Source organism: Ammospiza nelsoni, chromosome 8, assembly GCF_027579445.1.
Source record: "Ammospiza nelsoni isolate bAmmNel1 chromosome 8, bAmmNel1.pri, whole genome shotgun sequence".
NCBI lineage: Eukaryota > Metazoa > Chordata > Aves > Passeriformes > Passerellidae > Ammospiza > Ammospiza nelsoni.
The window spans coordinates 16,157,147-16,181,292 of record NC_080640.1 but is presented as its reverse complement, the minus strand read 5'-3'; the positions used below and the strand labels follow the sequence as shown (position 1 = coordinate 16,181,292).

The 24,146-nt window shown below is 40.2% G+C and overlaps 1 protein-coding gene across 3 annotated transcripts in view; it reads right to left on the bottom strand.

The window, feature by feature from the left end:
- Positions 1-24,097, bottom strand: part of LGI1 (leucine rich glioma inactivated 1) — a 28,791-nt gene extending 4,694 nt beyond the window's left edge. The window contains exons 1-5 of one of the 3 annotated variants that reach the window (XM_059477010.1): positions 24,015-24,097; positions 7,140-7,596; positions 6,683-6,754; positions 2,845-2,916; positions 2,671-2,742 (exon numbers count right to left, since the gene is read on the bottom strand). In XM_059477010.1, the coding sequence (XP_059332993.1) occupies positions 2,671-2,742; positions 2,845-2,916; positions 6,683-6,754; positions 7,140-7,330 (407 nt within the window). In that variant the 5' untranslated portion in view covers positions 7,331-7,596; positions 24,015-24,097. Of the gene's footprint in view, positions 1-2,670; positions 2,743-2,844; positions 2,917-4,156; positions 4,903-6,682; positions 6,755-7,130; positions 7,597-24,014 lie in introns of those variants that run through there. The other 2 variants (XM_059477012.1, XM_059477011.1) reach the window with 2 other exon arrangements.
- Positions 24,098-24,146: the final 49 nt, after the last annotated feature.

Sequence of the window (24,146 nt, the reverse complement as noted above, 5' to 3'; positions counted from 1 at the left end):
CAATTTTTGATTGAAAATCATGCATTTTATGGTCCACTGTTAAAAAACATACATATTACAAAACACTGTCTTGCCTAGATGGTCCTGTATGGGGTATTTGGATTATAATAAGCGAGTAAAGGTTGGCTCAAGCATGCAGGTAAACTAATGGTGCCAGTTTTGAGAGAAATGCAATCAAAATTACCCATTGTGCATAGAAATTACCATCCAATGCTAACTGTAAGATTCTGACATTAAATTAGTAAATTAGTAAAAAAAAATGCAGTCTTTTAAAAATTTTTCTGTTTTTAAATGTACTCTGGTCAGCAAATAAGTCCTGTTGCACAATAATAAATTCTACATGTCTCTCTTTTACAATAAGGACACACTGTAATTAGTGAAGTTAATTGCATTATAGAAGTAAAAATGTTTGGATAGCTTACTGCATTCCAAAATTTATGTTGTGAAAAGAAAGTAAATAGAATAAATAGGACAAAGTTCATCTTACCTAACTTCATAGAACTTATTTGCATGCTCATTTACTATGATTCTTTTTAATATATTTTATGTACACAAGTACTCTCTTGTTTCTTAAATGAAAATTGCCTCAGGGTGCCAAATGGATCATTCTTAATGTGTATATGCAATTTCCCCCAAAAGATGGGGAGTGGTTCTTCAAGCAGATTAAACTAGTGGTGCATTTGCAGTTATTTGCCACAAATTTCTCATTGTCTTTGTGAATAGTGCTCCATGGACAATAGCAGTATGATGCACACATCTATGTCCCAAAAATGTGCATGCAAATGACAATGGCTCCTCAAATGTGGATCTGTCTTCTGTATATGTTTTCTCTTGTGAAACTCCTGAAGCATCCCCAGAAACCAATGTAACAGGCAAGACAAGATGGTAGCCTTCCTGTGGAGAAGAAACTGTGCCTTCCTCTGTTTTAGAAAAGCAATTTGTTCACTGGCAGCAGCAGCTACTAAATAAGTAAATGAATATGATAAATAATGTACTGGACCCACTTGTGAATATAAAGCTATTCATGTGCGTAAATATTTTGAACATAGGGTCCCAGTTACCAGCCTTATCCAGCTATCTTTTTTTCTAACAACAGTATAATTCTGCCTGTACCTCCAATATGGATTGTTATGGGATGTGCACAGCCCTTTTATGTACCTCTTTCCCTCTCCTCTCTCGTTCCTCTTCCTCAGACCTAGAGCCATTCCATAAGTAACTTTATCTACATGAGCAGTCACAGTAGGCTTAGTTCCAGCCAGCTGTGAATCATGTCCTGACCAAAAGAGAAAGCATAAAGTGTTTTATGGTGCATTTACTAGGTGGTGAAGATGTAGTGAATTGCAATTCAACTATTATATTTATGCATTAACTGTTTAAAATGGAACGTTTGCTTTCTCTCCTCTGTCAAAATATATGAAAGAGAAAGTTAAAGGGCCCTGTTTCAAAACCCTCTTGGAGGCTATCATGTTAAGGCCAAAAGGTCAGGATCCCCTCCCCTGCCTATGACACACACCACATGACATGCTTCAGAATGCAGATGCTGAGAACTGGGTATAAACCCATGCCAGGCACACTACAGATTTTTTTCCTTTTCTTGTTTTGTATTTTTTTTCCTGTTTTCTTATAGTGTGTATTTTGTTTTTAAAAAAATGTACTCCTCATTAAATTAAATTATTGCTACAAGATAAACTTGCTGTAAGATAAGAGACAAAAGTATAAAAACTGTCTTCCTAGCTCAGAGACAAGGAAGCTACTCTTGTTTGCAGTGAAATGTTGCAGGTATTTGTTGCCAATGTCAGAAATGCTCCTGCTGCTGAGGATATGGGGAGCGTTGCTCCTACAGCACACTGGCATCCAGAGTGCCTTGGAGCAATTTCCCTCCCAGCTCATGCAGCAAGGGGCTGCAGCAGGTCAGAGGACAGGGACAGCCAAAGGGCTGAGCAGCACACAAGGAACAGTGAGCACATCCCAGTGCCAGTGTGTGACAGGTCCTGACTGTGGGATGCTCCTGCTCCCATGCAGGAGAGGACAGGGTGCAGAGGAAGGTAGGTGCAGAATGGAAGAAGTAGATCAGTAAGCCATAACAAAAATATCTTGTTGCAAGTCTCCAAAATTGCTCTGGGTGGGATTTTTCAAGTTTGATTTAATCAAATTCTTCTGTATACTATTACTGTCATAAGTGAACAGGGCACAGAGAGTGATGACCTGTCCCAAGAATGGCTGTAATATTCTCCAGGATGCATGTCAGACTGGGGTACCTGAGAAGAGGTGTGGGTCCATTCCTCAGCCTCTCACATTCCTACTCACAGCTCCCACCTTCCTCCTTTTCAAGTCCCAAACTGGGACTGACCTCATCCAGTGCCAAGATTCCCAATTCATACTTCTCCCTGCTCCTACATGCTCAGCTGGAAATCCCCTGTGCTCCAAGCAGAGAAAGTCAGGGAACTACTGCCAAACATGCAGTGCTTGGAAGCTGTTTGTGTCTTTGCCTTCTACACATACCAGTTTGGAAGTCTTTGGTGGAAACACAAAGATTAACACATTCTAATCAAATTACAATTAATGCCACTTAAATAACTATGAACAGTTATATGTGAAAATGAGAAACAATACAGTGGTTCAGTTACTATATTAAATATGCAAAGTAATATGTTCAATCACTTTACTTACAGGTGAATTAAAGATTTCAGTCCTCTGAAAGTATTTCTTGAAATTGATTTAATGTTGTTGTTCTCTATGAACCTGTAATGGGTCATAAAGTGATTCTGGTCAAGCAATGCCTGGAAATTGGAAGCCCACCCACTCTCTTCAATAATGCCAGGAAATACACTTTTGTCCACTCACAAATATTCTAGATGAGGAAGGCCCATGAAAGCATCATCACTGATAACATCAAAAGTGTTGGACGTAAACAACCTGCATAAGGAAATGCAAAACAAAAGACCATTAGGTTATCAGCAGCTTTAGAAAATGGTTCAGCAAGGCCCAATTTCCACTGCCTGGTTTCATGTTTTTTTCTGTGCAAGCACTATAGGACTATAAGGCTGAAATATTGCACCACAGTGTGGTGCAAAGGGAAGGATCCAACAATTGTCTACTGGGGCCATCTGATAGAATTCCTTTGACTTCTATGGGATGTAAACGTGGGTTTATCATGCCAGTAAAACAATGGGATTGTATAAGTGCCTTTGGAGATATACTAGGACAACAATGAAATCTTCAAGTACTACAGAGGTTTAAATTGTCTTGGTTTAAATTGCTGGTTACCCTGACATCAGGTTGAATTTGCAACACTGGCAGGAATGAAAATCCTTTAACTTTTAAGTTAAACTTCTGAGTGTATTTAACCTGAGGGTATTGAAAGTTACTGGGGAAAAAAAAAAAAGAAAAATCTCTTAAATTCAGTCAGTGTTCAAATCAAAAATATTTTTAAGACCTCACTAAACCTCTTGGAGGTACTCTTAGCATATGCATCTAACAGTAAAAATACCAGCAGCACATTTAATTTTATGTAATTTTGTAAGCATTAAAAGTGGACTAGCATTGATTTTTCCAGCTTTATTCATGCTTATCAGCCATGTTAGCATTTGTCCATTATAATCTAGCCCTGGACTGCTACATTTTTAATGTGGTGGGACATCATAAAGCACGATGAACTTCACCCCAGTGGAATACTACATGCACATCTATATTTTAATCAATTGACCTGATGGATAAATAGATTCATACTGTGGTATCCTTAGACATTCAGGAATGCAAGATTTCCAAGTACTAATTAATCCACTTAATGAGTTAATCTCTTATGTTGATGTTTACATTCAGAATAAATTGTAGGTAATTTATTTTCTCAGTTGGCTGTTTCAGATTGTGCTTTTTCCACCTTCAGTACATTCCTATATGAAATGTATGAAAAAATACAAGCAGGAAATTCTTCCTTTTTGTCAAAACCAATAAATACTTCAGTTTTAGAGAAAACAAGTATTTAAATAGAATTCTTGAACCAGAAGACCAATTTATTAAATCCTGCAACTAATTTTAGTTTTCTGATATGATTTTACTGGATAATTTTTCCTTTTCTGCACTCCACTCAATAATTTACAGAACAGGGTGGTATCTCTTTAAATAGTATTGCCATTTTAGAGATTGCCAGGCTTACAGCATAGGTCTTGCACTTGGTGAGCTCATTTGACTTCCAACTCATACCCCTTCCCAATGGTTACATCAGATGTATTTGATGCACAAAGTATTTTTGCCCCAAATTGTCCTCAGTCACCATAATTGCTGCTTCTGGGGCTGGAGGCTGAAGGTATGGCGCTGTAGCTGGGGACTGTGTCACTTGGCAGCAACAGCACAGTGCGAGCAGGTACAAATCCTGATGCCATGATTGCCTCCCTTCTTCCTTTGGGCTTTCATGTCTTCAGTTTATAAGAGCACCCTCAGCATGTTGCTGATACACAGAGATAAAAGTGCTGAAGATGAGAGCTGGGAGGTTTTCTCTGCATTTAGGGAACACTCCTGCTGGCACTTCACCATAGCTGTGTAGGTTCTCTGTGTTTTTGTTGTCGCACGAAGAGCACAGAGCATGCCGTCCATACTACACAAGAAGAAAAGCTGTCCTGGACTGGGAGTTACGAGTAGTGTTTAGCTCAAGACCATGATTTTTCCAGAGACCATTGGGGCTACTACATTAAAAATAGTAGTAAATAATAATAGCAGCAGAATTTCACCATATTTAGACATCTGTGACTGCTGTATTGGAGATATCCAATTACATTTGGACTTCAAAAACGTAATGCTGGAGACTATTTCTATATGCATTTCTATTATTATAGAAATACATACAAGCTGCTAAATCTTGCTGTTGGCTAAATTAAACCTACCAATACATCTATAATCATGCAAAGCTAAAAATTCCTGAAATATTTAATTAACGTAAGTGTTCCATATTCTTATTCCCCTTACTATCTTCTGCCAAAGATAAAATTTTTCTTTCCCACGTACAAACCGGAGTGTTGTCCCCACAGATACAATCCTGCTCCTATGGTCTGTGTTAAAGGAGTCATTTGCCTTAGATCAGCAGCCTGAAATTCCAAGGATGGCAAGCAGCTCAACTACCATGTTAAAAATATATCTGGAAAACACATCACTCATCAAAGCCCACAGTGGAACAAACCCTGCTTTTCTGGGGTCATAGTTTTTGTTGCAGCATTTATGAACAGCAGCACAGAACGTGCATTTCATTGTACAGTAGAAATGGAAATTATTATCATTACCAAAATGTCATAAGACGTTGTCCAAGCCCACTGTGCCAGGCACTATAATAACTCAAAATAAGATGACTGTGTCTGTCCTACTCTACCATGCCCAAATCCGCCTGCTTTGCAGTGGGATTGCTAAGTGTAGGTGGTGTATCGTAGCCAAGAGAGATGATGTCCTACTCATTCTCTTCAGATACAAGCCCCACCAGGGCTGCTGCTTTTTTCCCCCCCTCTCATTTGGAAGGCCCATTGTGGCAATTATGTGAAATGTGTCCCTTTTGTGATCTGTGACCACCTGAAAAAAGCTTCTCTGGAATAAAGCACCATGGAAAAGCATTTAGGTTTCCATAGTAACTGCATTTACCTATTTACCCTGTATCCAAAATTGTACAGTATGTCTGCAACTCCTTATCAGCTCCACTTGAGGTAGCAGAGTACAGCCAGGGTCAGGGCTTCAGCTATTGGTATGCCACCAGTTTAATGTAACAGCCAGACAGCTCCAGTCCATCAGCACACACCTCTGACCACATCCAGAGCGCATGGAAGTGGGTTTGGGACAGACATCCGATTCTGGTTTTGATCACACTGGGGAGTCTGCCTTGCAGGATTTCTGAGACAAATCTGGGTGTGTATCAGGCTGGCAGCACATCCACTATAAACAGTTCAGGTTACACCCCCTCTACCTCTGTATAGCTCACAATTATATAATTGTATGCCCACATTTCTAGGAAAGCCTGTGAGCCTGTAAAAATCCTATGCTGAAATGCAGCTAACAGTTAAACATCCCAAAATATTCTCTTTCCGTCTATACCTCATCACAGTATTTGATTTTTAAATAACTACTTCAGTCTTTAATTGGAAGAAAATTGTCATTACTTTTAAGATCATAAAATGACAAGCAGGGTCAAATCCAGGTACTATGAAGGCAAAACTCCCACTGAAGTGACTAAACTTCCACAGAAGTCAATGGCAATTTTACATGGAAAAGGACTTCAGGACCTGTCCCACTGCAATGATGGGCCTGATCTGGGGGGTTCTGAGCTCACAGTCGATGGGAGTTGCAAATGGACAGCTTTACACTGGGATCAGGTCCCAGGAATGCAGGAAATAAACAAAAATAGTTGTTGCAATACTTAAGTCCTCACTGTAATGTTAATTAAAGTATAATTAAGATAACATGCATTCTGTCACCAAAAGCTTCAGCATGTAAGCATTTGTAGTACTGACAACAGACAGCCTTGCAATATACTAAGTAAAAATTAAACATGCACTATCTTTCAAATTGCTCAAAAGTAATGTATTTTATGATCTAATAAATCTTCTGCTGCTGTTTCTTATAAAATTAATACTAAGACCCTTTCTGAAATATTTATGAATACATATACACTTCATAACAAAAATTGTATCATATAAATATTTCTCACAGAAGCTGCAGAGATGGTGTGAGCAAAAAACTCCCTTCTGGGATTTTAGTAAAAGCAGATCTCACAAAGGATCTGTAAAGAAGAAAAAAACAACCATACATTAATGTAGCCTCATATATCCATGGTTATAAGACTGATCTGGTCATCACAGAGAAATTTATTTATATAAGTAAAAAAAAATTACCTTCCCCCCCCCCCCCAAATATAATATGACAGGTTTCATGTACTATACAAGAAGGTATGAAATGAGATGTGTGCACATACACAGACAGACAGACAGATGAAAGAGATATAAAAATCAGGATTCAAGGATGCAGCACAATTTTAACACATTAGCTGATGATTCTGAATGCTGGAGGTACTCCCTGCAGCAAGCAGGGAGTATGAACTGAGAACACCACACATCCTAGTTCATTTTAAAGCATAAATTAAATAACCAAATGCTTACAGCCCTTACAGTGAGATAACATCAGGCGGAACGCTGCGAGGAATAGATCTGGCATTTTCACATAAAGCATTATCTTTGGTACAAGTACACCAGGCAGGACATTTTGGCTTCACTGGTTTCTTCCCTTCAGTCAGCAAAAGCACAGATAAAAGGCATAAGAAATAAGCAATTCTTCTAAAGGGTCTGCTGGCATTTCCCATTCTTTTGATCCGCTCTCGTTCCAGCCAGTTGAAAGAATATCCCAAAACATGAACAGGGTTCTTTATTCAGCCATTGGATGTCTTTCTCTAAGTCCAGGTCAATATTTGTCTCTGCTTCTCTGCTTTCCCAACCCTTTTCTTTCTCTTTCACTCTGTTTTTGTAGATAGAAACCTGCAGCTGATCTGTATGTTTCCACTCACTCAGGCAACGTACTGCTCAGAGAAGAGACCTGCGAGGTGCTGTAAGATGGGGAAAATCCAACCGGCTGAAGGGAAAAAAAAAAAAAAAAAAAAAAAAAAAAAGGAAAGAAAAAAAAGACTTGCATCACCACAAAAACACTGAGCACAACACAGCATTAGATTGCAAAGTGATGTAACTGAGAAATACACTGCTTTCTGTTTTCACAGGGAGGCCCTTTCCCTGTTTCCAAAAATAGTACAGCATTATGTTTTGCTGGTGGGTGGGTGAGTGGGTGTGGGGTGGAGTGTATGTGTGTGGGGGAGAAATCAGTCATCTCTTACTGGATCCCTACAACCTCATGAACCTTTCAGAATTATGCTTCACATATTGCAAGCAGCAGAACTAATGGCAGTATCCACAGGAAAATGAAATCGAATGAAACCATCAAAAGCATTGCTGCAAAAACTGTTAGATTCATTTTTATCCTCGGCCTTTATTGCACATATTTGTACCACTGAAAAACAAGCTGCCACACATGGAAAATATTACAATGTATGAGAGAATGCCTTTGACTGTCACTCCTAAACAAAATATTTTCTCATGCAAAATAGATCCCAAATACAGCTCTTTTTCCCCCCCCCTTTTTTATTTTTCCTCTTTTTTCCCTTTTTTTTCCCTCAGAAAAAGAATGCTTCTTATTTGTTGCATGTTTTCTGAGCTGGTTAAATGAAGGCATAGGTGGATCAAGCACAGTTCTATATGAGAAACATTAATTTAAAGTTCAAGTTAAAAAATGTATTTTCTTGGTTTGATTATTTTTGATGAAAAAAAAAAAGAAAATTGTCATTTAAATACCAGCTATGTTAAACCTGTAGTTAAGAATGGACCTTCTTTGAAGAGTGACAGGATAAGGACAGATCTTGGTGGTAATAATGAACCTTTACAATACTGCCTGGAGGCTGCAATCAAATGAGTGCTAGGTGTGGTATGAGTGCTCTGTGAGATACAGTCCTCAGCCTGAAGACTTTACAGTAAAATACATTAAATATTTTATTGGAAACTTAAGCAGTACCTAAGTATTACTTTATTAAGAATTGTAAGACAAAGCTAACAATGCCAAATAGCTGGGAAGCCACACAGGATGTTTTTTGTTCAATATAATATTGCTATTAGATCAGTTTTGCAAACTTTAACAGTTTGCAAACTTCAACGCTTCCCCATTGGATAGTTTATATTAGACAGCTTACAAACACTACTGGGGTCAACCCACTGGTACAAACATTTAACACAGTCAGGCTCACTATTAGCTCCTTCACATGGATGCTGTCTCCTCCTCAGGGGACACCTGATCTCCTGATGAGGAGATCTCTTTTGACTTCTGGTTACCCCTCCTTTGGTTTCACAAGGCCACCTGGCTCTAGCTCATTGCTCCTGCCACAAAAAGCCACAAAATCACAAGATCAACGTCAGGCCATGTCTATATTCCTCAGGAACAATCCCAGCAAGGCCTTAGTGCATATCCAGGTGCCCACCTGGGATTTGACAGGCTATGGGCAGAACAACAGCCTGCAAAACTGCAAGGAATTCAGTCTAAGGCTACAAGGATCCAGCACTGCTGAATCCTTGACTGGGTGGGGGCTGAGGTCCATCTCCCAGGGATGACACCCAGAGCTCACACCAGGTGGTGGGACTGCATCCTCTGAGGGACTGCTGCAGCCAGAAATGTCCAGAAAGCTTTCAGAGACAGATGGCCACCTTCAAAGGCCATGCTGGGAGAGGACAGCAGTGCCTGTGCATGGGCACACCCTGCCAGGCATCTGAGCTCAGGGAAGAAAGGGCAGCTCGTGCTTTCTCAGCTGCCTTGCTCTCTCTGTTGTGTTTTTGTAAAGGTCTTTATTAATTTAACTGCAGGCCCATGTTTTTGCTCTTAAGAAAACCTTCCCTGTCGGCAGTCCCTCCCTGAAGCAGCACCAGCTAAGAGTGGCAAAAACCTGGGTTATTTCCGAGCCTATCCACCTCCAGTAAAAAAATGGAAAATAATTACAGTAGCCAAGGCACTGAAATAATTATTAAGCAAATGTTGTTGCCTTCCCATCCCCCAGTATAAAGGTGACTTCTTGCTCTGGAAATGATCTAATTGTACCTACTGAGAGGGAAGCTGGATTTGTAGGACTTGCATAAGTAGGCTACACCATCTTCTCCCCTCCAAGATGTCCAATGGCACAGACAGGGTGAGGTGAGAACAGAAAATTCTCTTTTTTCCTGAAAGAGGCCTTTTGTTGTTTGTTTGTTTATTCCTGGCAAAGCCACCCATTGCCATGGCAATATTTTGCCATTGATGGTGAAAACCTGTGTTTCATTTCCTTTGGCTCATTCACTGAAATCCGCCATCAATTACCTAGGCATTTCTCTTTAATTAATACTCCAACCACATTGTGAACCTCCTGAAAACTTTGCAGTGTAGTATTTTCTTCGGTAACAAAAGCACATTCTGCAGCAGAGCAGTAACCTGACTCCAGTTTTGTCCATGCAGAGAAGCGCCTGGAAGTTAGTTTTCTATTCCAAACCACATGCCAAAACAACCGCTTTTCCAAAATTGCAATATTATGAATATTTATAACAGTCCCATGAAAAGAGAGGCATAATCACATTTTCCAGGGTCCTTTTCTGCCAAGCTCAGCATCTCATTTCCTGCCATGTAGCAGTTTAAAACCAAAGTGGTTCGTGGATTTTTAGTGGCACAGCTTCTCTGCAGCCCGGCGACACTTGGCTCACCCTTTGCCGATGCCATGGCTGTTTGTGTGCGGGCCAGCGGAGCGGGCAGCCGCCTGCTGCGCCCACGGACCAGCGCCTGCCCCTCGGCCCTTGCTTGTTTTCCCGGCTGTTTCAGGTACTGACTAGGCACAATGGGGCTCGAAACTCATTTATTTTTCTTTCTGCAAGGTTCCAGCAGGGGGGATGAGGGAGTTGCGGATGCGTTCCTCGCTCTGCTTCCCATCACTTGACGTTCTAGCCGAAAACCCCGCACCTTGCCGTGCCGCGGAGGGGGCCGGCGGTCAGGCGCGTTCGGGGCTGGGCAGGGGGACACTGCAGGGGGACATTGCGGGGGGTCACGGCTGAGGGCCGCGGGCCCCGCGCCTCCGCCTCGCCGCGGCCCCGTATCCCGGCAACGCGGCGGCCGCGGGCGGCGCCCGCGCTGGGCGGCCTGGCCGGGCGGGGGCGAGGCCGGGCCCGAGGCTGCGCCAGGGCCGCCCCTCGCCCTCACGGCCCCGCGGCCCCGGCGCTGCCGGCCCGAGCTGCGGCGGCGGCCGGGACCGAGCGGGACCGAGCGGGCACACGGCGAGCGGCCGCAGCGTGTCCTGCACCAATGTGCCGTCATGTTCCACCTCTCCGCTATTAACCAGAGCCAAGTACGCCTTAGGCACCGGTGGCTTCCCACGCAGTGGCTCTGCGTGTTAAGAAACAAATTGCTGTTTCTTCCAATGTATCCAAATTGTCTGCTGACGGCAATTTTTGGTTATAATCAACCATCTAGTAAAAATCTTGGTGCAAGTATATGACAGTCAAAATTAAAGCTACTTTTGCCTGCTGCCACTAGAGGTAGTCACCACCCACCACTGCTGGTGTTCTTTGGTCACACATAGCACAACTTCCATGGCTTCCTTTCTAGAGCAAAAATATTCATTACTATTATTATTATTATTATTACATACATTTTTAGCACATATTCTCCAATATCTGGTTAAAATATTAATACTTCTACAAGTAAATCTGTTTGCTAAAATATTTGAGGACAACAGACACAAATGGTCAAAAGTTAGAGCAAAAATGTTTTTTAAAAATATTTAATATTTTCAAGATATTCACTCCATGCCAACGACTATATTTGCATATTTGCATTAGACTAGAATGTTTTCATTACCAACATATGACACAATTTGAATAAGCTTCCTGTTCAGTACAGTTCCCTTTGCAGATCCATATCCTGTTAAAGCTACCCTTGATTTCATCCTGCTGTTAGAAAACTGTGCTGCCTTTTCTCTGTTCAGAATGAGCTGCCGCGCATACCTAGCCTAATCCAAAATCCACTGATGGTGATGATGAGACTTTACTGTACTTGGTGTGTAGCCCATAATATTACACCATATGGCAATAGCCCAAATCACACCCAGTATTCACTGGTCTCCTAAAGAATAAAACATTGTCATTGCTATGTTACCACTGTGTTTGGAGCAGAAGGATTTTGAGGTCAAAGACTCCTACAAATACCTCATGAGTCCGAGATTTTGCTGTCTTGGCTCTCTTGACCCTTTTAAGAAATTCTGCAGCAAATGGCAAATTTAAAGCAGCTGAGAATGAGGCTGTACTTTCAATAAACAAAACTAAGTCTTGTGAATTCTAAACAGTTCTGAAAAGACTATGTTTCCTGGTGGATCTGGCACCAAGAGTCACTGCCAGGAAGAGGCCTTCTGCAGGTTAGGCATAATAAAACTTGAGATGCCTTTACAACAGCTCATAACACAGACAAGCTTGGGAATGATCACAAGACTGCCCAAACCTTTTTATTTGGAAAGTTCTGCTGACTTTGCCCTATCCTGTCTATACAGGTTCGTATTATGGGTATCCTTCTTTATTATACCATTTTCATTAAAAGCAGAACAAGCAGGCCAGTCCCTGTGTCAAAAAGCCAAGGAAATGGCTGCTTAACTGCTGCCAGCTTCGGAGGAAAGAAAGACTTGGAGGGTGGTCTCCTTTCCCTTACGTAAAGTAGCCAGTTCACAGTTCACTGTGGACCAGGAAGTGATCCCCTCTGAAGTGAGCTCTCATGGCCAGAATTCCATAGTGATGTCACAACATCTGCTCCACTGAGCGTGTCCTAGTCAATGTGCAGGTGTCTCTGGAACTGCTTGCTGGTTTAGGTACACCAGAATTTGACCAATGACGAAAAATATGTCAGGAGAGATGTACTGATATCTGAATGATCTCTCTTTAAGAAAACAGATGCAGAGTGTATTTCTTTCAAAGGGAAGCCAGACAAAATGAATCTACTATTAGGTTTTATTTTTTTGCAACTGAGACCTTTCAACATTCTTATGATTCTCGATGCTTTGTTTGCTTCCAAGCTCTATTATAAACCAGTGTGCTTTGTAGCACCTAACCCAGCAGCATCACATTAACTGCTCTCCTGATAACCAGCCATTTCTCTCCAGACCTACACAAATAGTTCTTGCTTTGCTTCTATTGTCTGTGTTTGGCCTTGAAAATGCTAACAATGGATATTTAAAGTTGGGGGGGAAATGAAAGAGCAAACATACAAGCTCAAGAGCAAACCAGAGCCCAATTCAAAGATGTATGAAGCTGTGCCACTTCATGGTTCACAGCAGGAACTGATACCACAACTAATACAGGGGGAAGTGTAGGAAAGGAGACAATATAAAAGAACACGAGGTTTCCACCTGCTGCAGAAATCTGGATTTTTTTTTCTATATTTCAAGACAACTCTCATGAAAATTTGACTGTAGTTTACTCAGGGAAGATCAACTTCTCCCATGGTGGAAATGGGGACACACTTGACACAGTGAACATGCCCATCCATTTCAGTGGAACTGACATCACATTCACCAGCTAGCATACACCTTACTATAAGATTAAGTGTCCTGTAAATGAACCTCTCAGCAAAGAGAAGTCTTGTTTAAATAGGCAAGTTACTTTTTGCCTTTTTCCCCTCTACATAGCACTACCAGACATTAAAACTATGATACTAGTGAGAGAATCTATGCTTAATTTGTAATTGCCACCTTCTTCAGAACTGGCATGGTGATTTTAAGAACATATTCTGTGCAACACTTTTCCTTAATAGGATGGTTTCTCTCTTCCCAACTCTTGCAATTACTATTGATTCTGCTCTCTTCCACAGATCACTGCTGGTGTTTCTGTTCTAATGCTATTCTTTAAACTGGATTAAATAAATTAGCTGGCAAAAGAACTAGAAAACAAATAAAACCCTAAACAAGCCCAAATCTTTCAAACCCACCCCCCAACCCCCCTAAAACTGCCAGAGCCAGAACAAGCAGCTGAGGACAGGAGTGGGCAGAGAGCATTGGTTTCACTGTTAGAGAAAATGCATAGGGAGCTGCACACTTGAGGGGCAGTTTCATGTTACAAATGCTCATATTTAAATGAATCATAGGACAGAACTGGTGACAAAGTACCTCAGTCTCTACCAAACAGGACAATATATGAACCTCATAAAACACCCCAGTATTTAGCATTGTTTAAAAATTATCTTCTACCTGGAGGACAGACTTTCAGCAGGTGTATACACACTGACACTTCATAATTATCCCCTCTGCCAGCTCCTTGCACTCCTAATTTGGTATTTATTCATAGGTTTCCTTCATGCCTACATTCAGAATAGAAGGGATAGAAAAGTCAGTCCAATAAGAACCCTCTATACAAAACAAAATGTCCCAGATTTTCTAGCATGAGCAAGCGCTTTCTGCAGACCCAAAACAACATACTACTGTCAGTGTAGCTAAATGCCATTTAATTGGCAGCTAGAAAAGTCTATAATACATTTCTTCATGGAAAAAGGTCTGAGCTCTTCCAGTGTGCCAAGATGCTAATTAAAAACAGACGGCGTGTTACAAAATCCTTTCCTTGACCTGTGCTATCTTATATGCCCTTCTGTACTTTTTCATGGCATTGGCTCCCCGAAGAATTATTCTAATCTTTATAAACTTGTCTTTAATTTTCCTTGTCATTTTGCAGACAGAAAACAAGTAACAAAATATTATTTATTTAAGTGTACATAGAAAATTTTTTTGTTGTACGGCAGAGACAACAGGCTTTCGAGGAGAAAGTCTTTACTTGTTAAAACCAGGTTTCTATGTCCTGAATGATTAACAATGGAAGAAATCTTAGTGCCACTGAAGTCACAGAAATACTTCAAGTAGAAGCCTTGCTGGAGTGCCATGGACATAGGGAACTACACAATAGGAAGGATGTGATTCATCAAACACATATTATTGTTTCATCATTGCTAATCAACATGCTTTACAAAGCAGAGATTTGGACCGGCACTGAAACAATTTAAGGGGTTGTTGGTGATAGCTCCACAAATGTATTTTACTGATGTTTTAACTGTTCTCAGCAACTCAAGAAATTTGGAAAAGTACTTAACTTTTTCAGTAAGGGTTAATCCTTTTTACCTTAAGTAAATACCAAATCTGCCACCCTACATTATGCAGGCATGCTGTCGCTGCACTTGACTCTCCATCAAGTACTGCACCAAGCTGAACTCCAAAGTCCCTCTTTCTTACAAACCATATTTGCCCTGCAGAGGAGACTTCAGAGGGCTGAAAATTTCATTTCATCTGTTTGCTCATATGCCAATATGCTACATATTTAGTACAGCTTTAAGAAAAGATTTGCTCTTTTGGCTGCTGGCTCTTTCCCTCTGCAGTGGGAGAACAAAACCAACACAACATCCTTATCTAAGAAACTGACTGTAGTTTTAAATATAATTTTCATAGCAACAGAGAAATACACATTTTAGTTATGACTGCTCAGAAGCTAAAGGATTTTCCCTACCTTGAACAACACCAATCACTTGTAGGCATCTGTAAGTTTCCACTGTTGCTGCCCTTGTGATTTAGGCAAAGAGTCATTAAAACTGGAGGGCCTAATTCCCAGCCTCAATATAACACATCAGTAAGAAGTAATCAGCTCCTTCATGAAGCAGCATAGCTCCCCAGCTAAATAAATGGCACACAGTACTGATTAAACAAAGGCACATGTGGCCTTTTTTCCCAAGATTTTTTTTAGAAGCAAATGGATGAATATATAAGAGTAAAAGACAAGGATTAAAAAAAAAGACAGGTTTGAGAACTCAAGAGAACAGCTAACATCACAGAAACTGAGATGTTGGCTCCTAGGCATGGAAAGGGAGACCTGAGAAATTCGCTAGAGAATTTCTTGGAGCAAGTAATGGCTGAAAAGAGCTTGGAACTGCAAATAGTCTCCTGCTGTTCAATTTTCTCTTCACTTAGGGAAATTAAGCCTATACATTCATTGCAAATAAAGACTGGATCAAAGATACCCAATTCCATTAACAATTTATTTTCTTAAATAGAACAATTGGAAATAATTACTTTAGATAACAGCTCAGGTCACAAATAGTAATAATTTGTTCATAGCCTACTCTATGTTTCTGACACCCCTGCTTCCCTCTCAGGGAGGCAGATATCCCTTCATATGCACATTATATATACACATATATATTAAGATCTCTCTCAGGAGCTATATATAGCTTCTATTCACAGGCGAGCACCAAAACCACTTATTCATTCTTTTCATGCTTTACCTGCTGCTTTCAAGGCTGCCCTGATGCTAAAAATAGCTTTGCATATTAGAGGAGGGTTGCTATAGATTCAGAATGGGTGATGTTCCAAAGGCAGCTAAATCCCTCCTTGCTGAGGATCCGTGGGGATGCATGTGATGGGCATCTGCAACCAGGGCTGTGATGCCCCTTCACAAAGGCTCTGAGGCTACAAGGGTGGGGTATTTGTGTTGTTCTTAAGGCTGGAATGAACTGCAAATCAATACAAATCATGAATGTCATCATAAGTTTAAGGCTTTGTTTTTCACACCGTAGTGTTAGATCACAGTACAACAGTATTCATATAATTATGAAGCTAATATTCATATACTAGCTTCTTTTTAACTGGGAGAATAATTTAGTATTCTGTTGTATGGGCATATTTTTCTGTGGGTATTGATGTTTTCAAGTAAGAAAATATCAAAGTGCTTCTCTAGTCTTACTTTTTCTAGTTCTTAACATTTGTGGCTGGATGATGACGATATCTAAGATAAATGAGGTAGTCAGAATAGTATTTTCCTTTCATTAACAGACTCATATTATAGAAACCCGCCAAATACTCTGTTAAGGCTGAGGTTCAAATAAAAGTTTTACAGGAAAAGAGTGGCATGGATTTACTAAACCAAGATTGATAAAAAGTATTAAAACAGACTCTAATATAAATCTAAATAACACAATCCATCTTTTATGAGCAGAATATTTAAGGACAGTGTAATGCAAACTTGACAGAATGCTTTATGAAATGCTAAAGAAAATGTTTTTCACTCAGATCTCACTTCACATCCTGACCCTTATCTTCCATGTGGTTTTGTTTCCATTCAAGAAAGGCAGTCATCTAGATATGTAACTGTTAACATTTTGACTTACACTTGCAAATTGAATGTGGTTTCAGCAAGTAGCAGGATCTCCCCTAGGGTACAAGCTGCAATATTTATTTTTACTTGAAATAGATAACTTTCCTCTGTGTTTTTTGAGTCTGACATTTTTACTTCTAGAGTTGTGGATATTGCACAGCTCAGTGTTGCTGGCTATAAATATCATAACTTGATATTTGTAACCAAGTTAGACTAATGGTTGCCATTTAGGATAATTATCTTTCCCATTCCACTTAGGTGCCATGGAATGAATAGTGTCCTGGAAACACTTTCAATAGAAAGGTTGATAGTGTTTCAGTACTTCATGTCTTAATGATACTAGTGATTAAATAACTTAAAATTGTATTTAATTTGAAATATAATCTCTATTATTTCCAAACCCTGGCGATCAGTAGTATATTTTTACTAATAAAAGCTCAGTTCTAGCAGAATGGCTCATGATATTATTAATTAAATGAGGTCTCACAGCAGTACTCTATAAGCACGTTCATCAAAAACTGTGAAATAGGAATTTTTAACTGATTCATCCTACTTCAGTGCTCAGAGCAGCATTTTTATATCCCTGTATCCTTCAGTTTTCACTGAAGGACCAGGTACTGATCACCTCAACCTGGTACTAACAGCCTTTACATGCAGCTACTGTAATGCTTTACTATGTAATCCCACTGAACTAGTAAGATAAAGTGATGGCCAGTTCTGCCATCACTACATTATATTATGCTCTAATACTTTAGGTTTTTTTTTTAAATTGGACTGTGAGATTCCAAACACCTGCCTGCAGCACTGTATATTGCAAATAATCTCTGATTTATTTTCACTGCTTAAGGACAACCAGTGGAAAACACTGTGATGAATTCATCTGAGCAGCTCCACAGTACAGTTTTCACAACTGGCCTTCTGGATTGCTGAGTTAAGAGCTCAACTTCTAAGTAAAGATGAAACACATGTGTAAAAAACATGTGTTTTTGGAACGTGTTAGCAGGAATGAGACTGTACATCTCTATTAACATCATATCTCAGACTCAGACCTTTCTATTCCAGGTTACATAGAATGCTGGGTACAAAACAGTGCTTAACTGCTTGCATGATTCAGATGACAGTGGCTTGTCTGCCACCTTTTTATACAGAAGACTTCAGAAAACATTCCCTGACAATGATTTGTACCTTTCCTCAATTCTCGTATTATGAATATATAAACATGGTAGACATTATGGATAAAAATGCACCTTGGGAAAAGAGGGAACACATATCTTTTCCACTATGGTTTAAAAATGCAATGTTCAAACTGTAACTTTGCTCATGTATTCTCTTTTTTCCCCTTCCAAAAAATCCAGTGGGAAACAATGTAATTTAAGGAAAATAAGCACATTGCTTGTCAGTTGTTTTCTTTTATTTATTTCCACATTACTAGATTTTCCTTCTCTTGCTTATTATTTTCTATGATTTTTTAATCTTATATAATAACTCTGATATCAAACTGGAAAAACAAATTTGCCTTTCTCTTGTATTTACGTAATTGGATGCCATCAGTCACTTTCCACCAAAGCAGATCTAGCCATAAAAGTAAGATTAGGCATTCTTTGCTCTCTTAGGAAATAGTTCATACTTCAGGGTATTTAAGCATAATGAACTTCTAAAATCTCCTCCTTTCTAAAATGAAAACTGGAACATGGTAGAGGAGTTAGTTTCTGTATTCCACTTACTTAAGTGCAGGTTGATAAAACTAAGAAGTAGTATTTTGTACATACTGATAATTACTTTTAAATTAAATTCCTGATAGGCTGAAATCCCTGCTCAAGTTTATGCATGCCTACATGCATAGTGAGGTAGTGAGCTTTTTTCTGAGCAGAGTTGCCAGACTAAGCTCTGGAGACAAAAATCACCTGCCACAAAACAAATGTGGAACTAGCAGTGATGATTAAAGACACTAGACAGGAGTCTACAGAATATATCTCTAGGGGATTTATTTAGTAAAATTCTGTACATTTTGCAAAAATAAGCCCAAGCTTTAAAGATAATATGGGGGGTTGATTCTAAGTATTATTTTTTATCAAAGTCTGATTTATTATTTCCATAACTAAGTTAGTCTTTACATGATCATACTGCTATTATTTACACTATACATCTTAACAAAGACTTGCAGAAAACTTTATTTTAATTAAATTTTTTGAAGTACACAGAAGTTTTAGGAACAAAGTTGATGCTTTGAGTGTTCCCTTAATTACAACAAAATGAATTAATGGAGCAATCTGGTTTTCAAGATATTATTATAAGATTCTTACATAATTCTGTACTCATAGGCAATAAAACTAAATAGGTATTAGGAATTAAAACAGTTATAGTTCCTCCATAGTGTATCTGTGATTCTTTGGCATGTTAAGAGTGGAAGTAATGCTACCATCAAATAAACTGCGGGGCAGGACTTCAACTACTTCAGTCCATGATAATGAAGACTAAGGCTGCTCTTCTGTCAACAGTAATAAAAAAAATCTTGTGAATTGTGTATGAAGTTGAGAGGCCTTATATGCATATATCATAGGAGGTGGAGCTAAGGGAATAAATCAGGTTATTTAGGCTCTATTTTCTAACATTGTGGCCTAAACAGGGATTCTGTTTACCAAGTTAATCAGCTAAGAATGAGGGTGCAATTTCCACATCTTTGACTTCTTGGGAGATTTTCAGATCAACAGGAGGTTTCAACTATATTTTTAATATGAGCCTTTGAGATTTGTTTTCATCCCAACAGCAGAACAAGCTAATCTGAATTCAAGATGTGTGCTGTTGTCTTCTTCAGTTTTCCATAACTGTTTATGAAAACAATTTTCAAACTTTGGTCTCAAAATAAATGCTCTGTAGACAGACAATACAATACAACCAGCACCTTCAGTGCACCAGGCAGTAAGTAGTTGTGGAGACTGGCAGTGATTAGTTCACCCTGGAGGTAGAGGAGCCAGGAATAACAAAGGTCCATGGGTCAAATTCTACCTCGTGTATCCTTCTAAAATGCCATTGTCTGTCAGATCTGCCTTTAGACGTACACACTTCCAAAATTTCAAATTGCCTATCATATTGGAAGTCTTGGTGTTCTAGAAATTCTGTCTCCATACACTGATATCCAATGGTGTTAAACAGAAATAATTAAGAGGAAAACGTCTATGGATACCTGGAATTCAGGAAATTCAAAAACTCTTACAATAAGATTAGATATACATTCTATTCTATTCTATTCTATTCTATTCTATTCTATTCTATTCTAATCTATTCATTATCTCTATTTTATCTTATTAACAAGTGAAATGCAATACAATGATTGTGGCTACTTCTACAAAGGTCTGGGATTTTAGAACAAGGAAGGAAACTGATGGCAAATCAGACACTATTTTTCAAAGGCACCTTTCTAACAATGATTATACACAGAAAAGCTAATTGCAACTTCAAAATATCATAAAACTACACAAATAATGGACCTAGCATGGGCTTGTCCATGATTATTTTTTGTAACTGACCCTATACTGGAAATATCTTTAAATATAGAAGTTCTTTTCAGGATGAAATTACTTTATCAGCCAAACAAATAAAACTGCATTTGCCCTTTAGCACAGCAACATTGACATCTAGTGGCTAGTTAAGATTCCTGTTTAATATTCTGTGTATGAGAAAAAAAAGTGGAACACACCATTTATTGAATTTGACAAACCAGGTATGCACTGCCTGCTATCTCCACAAAGCCTCTAGATGATTACACAATATCATTGATGACTAGTTTGGAGCTACCAGTACCTGTGATGTGAACTGGTGAGCCGGAGGCTCTGCCTCTCATGTACAGCCCCACTGGTTTTCCCTGACTGTCAGGAAGTGCTAAGCTTGGGAATCAGCTGCCTGACTGTAGTGTATACCTTCCTCAGGACTTGTTGGGAGGCACAGCACATCCCTGAAATTGTACACGGGTACAGCTAAATGAAAAAGAGCTACAGTTGCTGGATGTGATGTTACTGGCATACGTGAACGTCCATTTTTAGCTTTACTTGCTTTTTCTACAAATTACTAGCGGGTTTCAAATAGGAGAGGATAAAAATCAGGAACATGACAGATGCCAAAGTACTGTTCGTACAAAAGACACAAAAATAAATGATTTGGCAACTTACTTCACAGACATGTAGGAGATAGGAAGGTGCCAATATCAAATAGCATTAGAAAATAATTTCTTCATGTGTCAACAGAAGAACTGACTTAATGGAGAAAGAGGAAAGATTAAACAGGACAAATATCAGTTTTACTAGCATTCTTGATGGTTCCACATTACTGTCTCATAATCAAACTCAAATGTGGTCTGTGGCAATAGCTCACAATGGGCGTACTTGTCAGTGACTGCCCTGCCCTTGCTCTCCATACCAGTGGTAGCTGCCTCTTCAAGCCTGCTGGCAAAACCTTCTGATTTGCTTCATTAAAAATTGGAACAATTTTTTAATTGGCTAACCAAACTAATTTTGATTCAACAGATCAGAGGCTGTTGAGTTTAAACAACTTTACCAGAAGATCTTAGGGGGCAATCATCTTCTGCAGGAAGGCTGATGTGTTTCTTCCTGGCTAAATACTGTTAAGGAGTAAGCATCTACACTTTGTATTTCTTAAAAATATATAGAGAAAACTCAGTCTGAAAAAGAGCAATAAAATGTAAGAGTTCTCCAATATGTAACCTGTATAGAAGATTGAAGCACCTTCTCAGGCTACAAAAAGGGAAAACTGTGGGGATATATGTCTTCAGGGCATTAAGAATTAACTCAAGTAGCAACAAACAAGATTTTTTCTTAGATAGTAGGAAAAACCCCTTATACCTAACAGGTTAGTAGATTAAGGTATTAAGGTGTGAAATCTACACTAGAACCTCTTATGAACTCAGTAAGTATGTGTCAGGTATACTCTGAATTCTGCATCTCTATGATATATGTACCATGTCTGATTTAAACTTTCTGGATACATCAGGTCTCATAGTCTCATACTTTATTTAGCCCGTTCTAGATTTAGGGCAGAACTAAAGTTAAAGCTACAATGATGTTTTCTCTTTTGTGGACCACAAAGTTCAGGACTACTGTAATTTAAGACTATTGTTTCACATTACTGCTGACCTGATCTAAAAGAGAGCTGCTGCTCACTTCCCACTTCCCTCCTGTCCCATCCCTAACATTTTTTCGCTTTACCAGGGTTACTCATCCAGACACCACATCAGGACAGTCACAGGAGCTAGGGTGGCAGAAAATTAAATTCTGCTGTTCAGCAAGAGTGGTCAGATAAGCATTAGATCCAGTTCAGAAGAATACTCTCTTCAGTGGTAGCTTGACTTACTTGTAAAGATTGGCACAGATTGGCACAGATTGACTTACTTGTAAAGGAAAGCTGTGCTCCTAAGGTTTGGCTGTACAGTCCTCGAAATCGAACTTAAAACCTCCTGCCCTGTAATGAGTTATGTCCATCTCATCTGTTCTTTTTCCTGTATCTTCCAGTCCCGTGGGACTCATAAGAGAAGTGCCTTTTTGGTGTCAAAATATACTGCTGCTGGAATTAAACTACGGAGATACACCCATTGGAGCAAAGTATAATGCATATACCAACGCTAAGGGCACATTCAGTTTCAAATTCCAGTTTATTTAGGAGGCCATTTCTAAACCCATTCCCCAGCTGTAGCTTACTGTAGCCCACATATAAAATGCAGTCAGGTGATGTTCTGAAGCAACGCAGTTAGACATCAGAAAAGCATAGCATAGCAAGATGAAATTATCTAGCTGCTATTCTCAGGAAAGCTGTTTATAACATAACTTCAGCATCTACAGCAGCTGCTATAGATGGACTCTGCAGATAATTTTCCTGTCCCAGAAACTGTATTTTTTCTATATGCAGGCTTTGTCGCCACAGCGCAATGCCAAGAGATTCAAGCACTGTAAATCTTTCCTCTACCTTTCCCACTCTTCTTCAAAGTGCATAATCAATGATATGTTGGCCCAGTTTCTAGAATCATGTCAGGATTCATTCACACTAAAGCAGGCTGTCATTTCCATAAGATAGGAACAACAAAAAGATGCTTGCTATTACAGCTTTGAGAGTATACATTATTTATTTTGATATATTTAAATTATTAATTAGGATAATTCCATTCTTGCAAAAGAGTCTCTGCCCTTTAAAGGAAATGGGCCACATTCAGTAGGACTTCAGCAGAATACTGCATGCACTCAAATATGCACAGTGCCACTCAGTTCCTTTCCATGGGACACTTTAGCATCATCTTTGCATTCCTTCACAGCAATAATGGCATAACAAGTAACACAAACACTAGGTCAGGAGAAAAAAAAATCTGAAAACAGCGATCTACTAGCCAAGGTAAGGAGATTCACTGTCAGCTATGGTGTGTGATTGTCTTACTGCAGAAAAGCAACACCTACAACTTATATTTTACAACTTGCATATTACAAGGGTAGCAGCAGTATCTAAATTTTTAATATTTCCCTGTATTAAGTGTGTCTATGGTTTAACTATCCAGGAATCAATAACACAACTGGAAACACAGTCCAGATGGACTACAGCATTTCAGACTTCAGCAGTTCAGGTTGTGTTTGATGGGAAACTATCAATTCATTGACAGCTAATTGCTCTATCTGATGACTTAATGCCGAAGATTGGTGCTTCCCAGCTACTTTATCAGCAAATACTTCTGGTTTATAAAGCTCCTTTTTATGATGCAACCCACGGGCTCCCAAATTCTTATCGCCCAGTTGCCGCCGGTCCTCAGAGGGAAACTGAGTCACATACTGCCTTTCGTTCTAACTGCAAAATGCGACTGACGAGGAGAGAAGCCGCTGGCACAGGCAGCAATCAGTGTTACAGATCGCCGTGCCGAGGTCGCGATCTCGGTCTGTGCCGCACCGAGGGGATCGCGGTCCGTGCCGCGCCGGGGGCAGCGCGCAGCTCCCGGGCACGCCTGGCAGCTGCTGCCCTCCGCAGGGCGCGTCCCGGGGCCTCCCGCCCGGAGCGTCCCCTTCTGCGGGAGAGGTCCCCTCCCGAACAACGACCCCCGCCTCGCCGATCCCTCCCGAGGCACCCTTTCCACCGAGCCGCGGCACCCGCAGCGGCGTCTGAGCCCGTGCCCCCACAACAGGGACTGCCCTGTCCGAGAGCGCCGGGGATGGTGCGCGGGCGACCCGGGTCGGGGAGAGGGGCGCGCTCAGGCCCCTCGGAGCCCCTGCGGCACAGTCCTACCTTCCCAGAGGCGGAGACCGCGGCAGCCGGGGCCGCTGACCGGGTTCCCGGGCAGGGAGACTCCCCTCGCCCCTAAACATGATGAGCGGCTTTCCCCTCCCCTCCCGTGCCGGCTCGCCCTCCCCCGCGCCC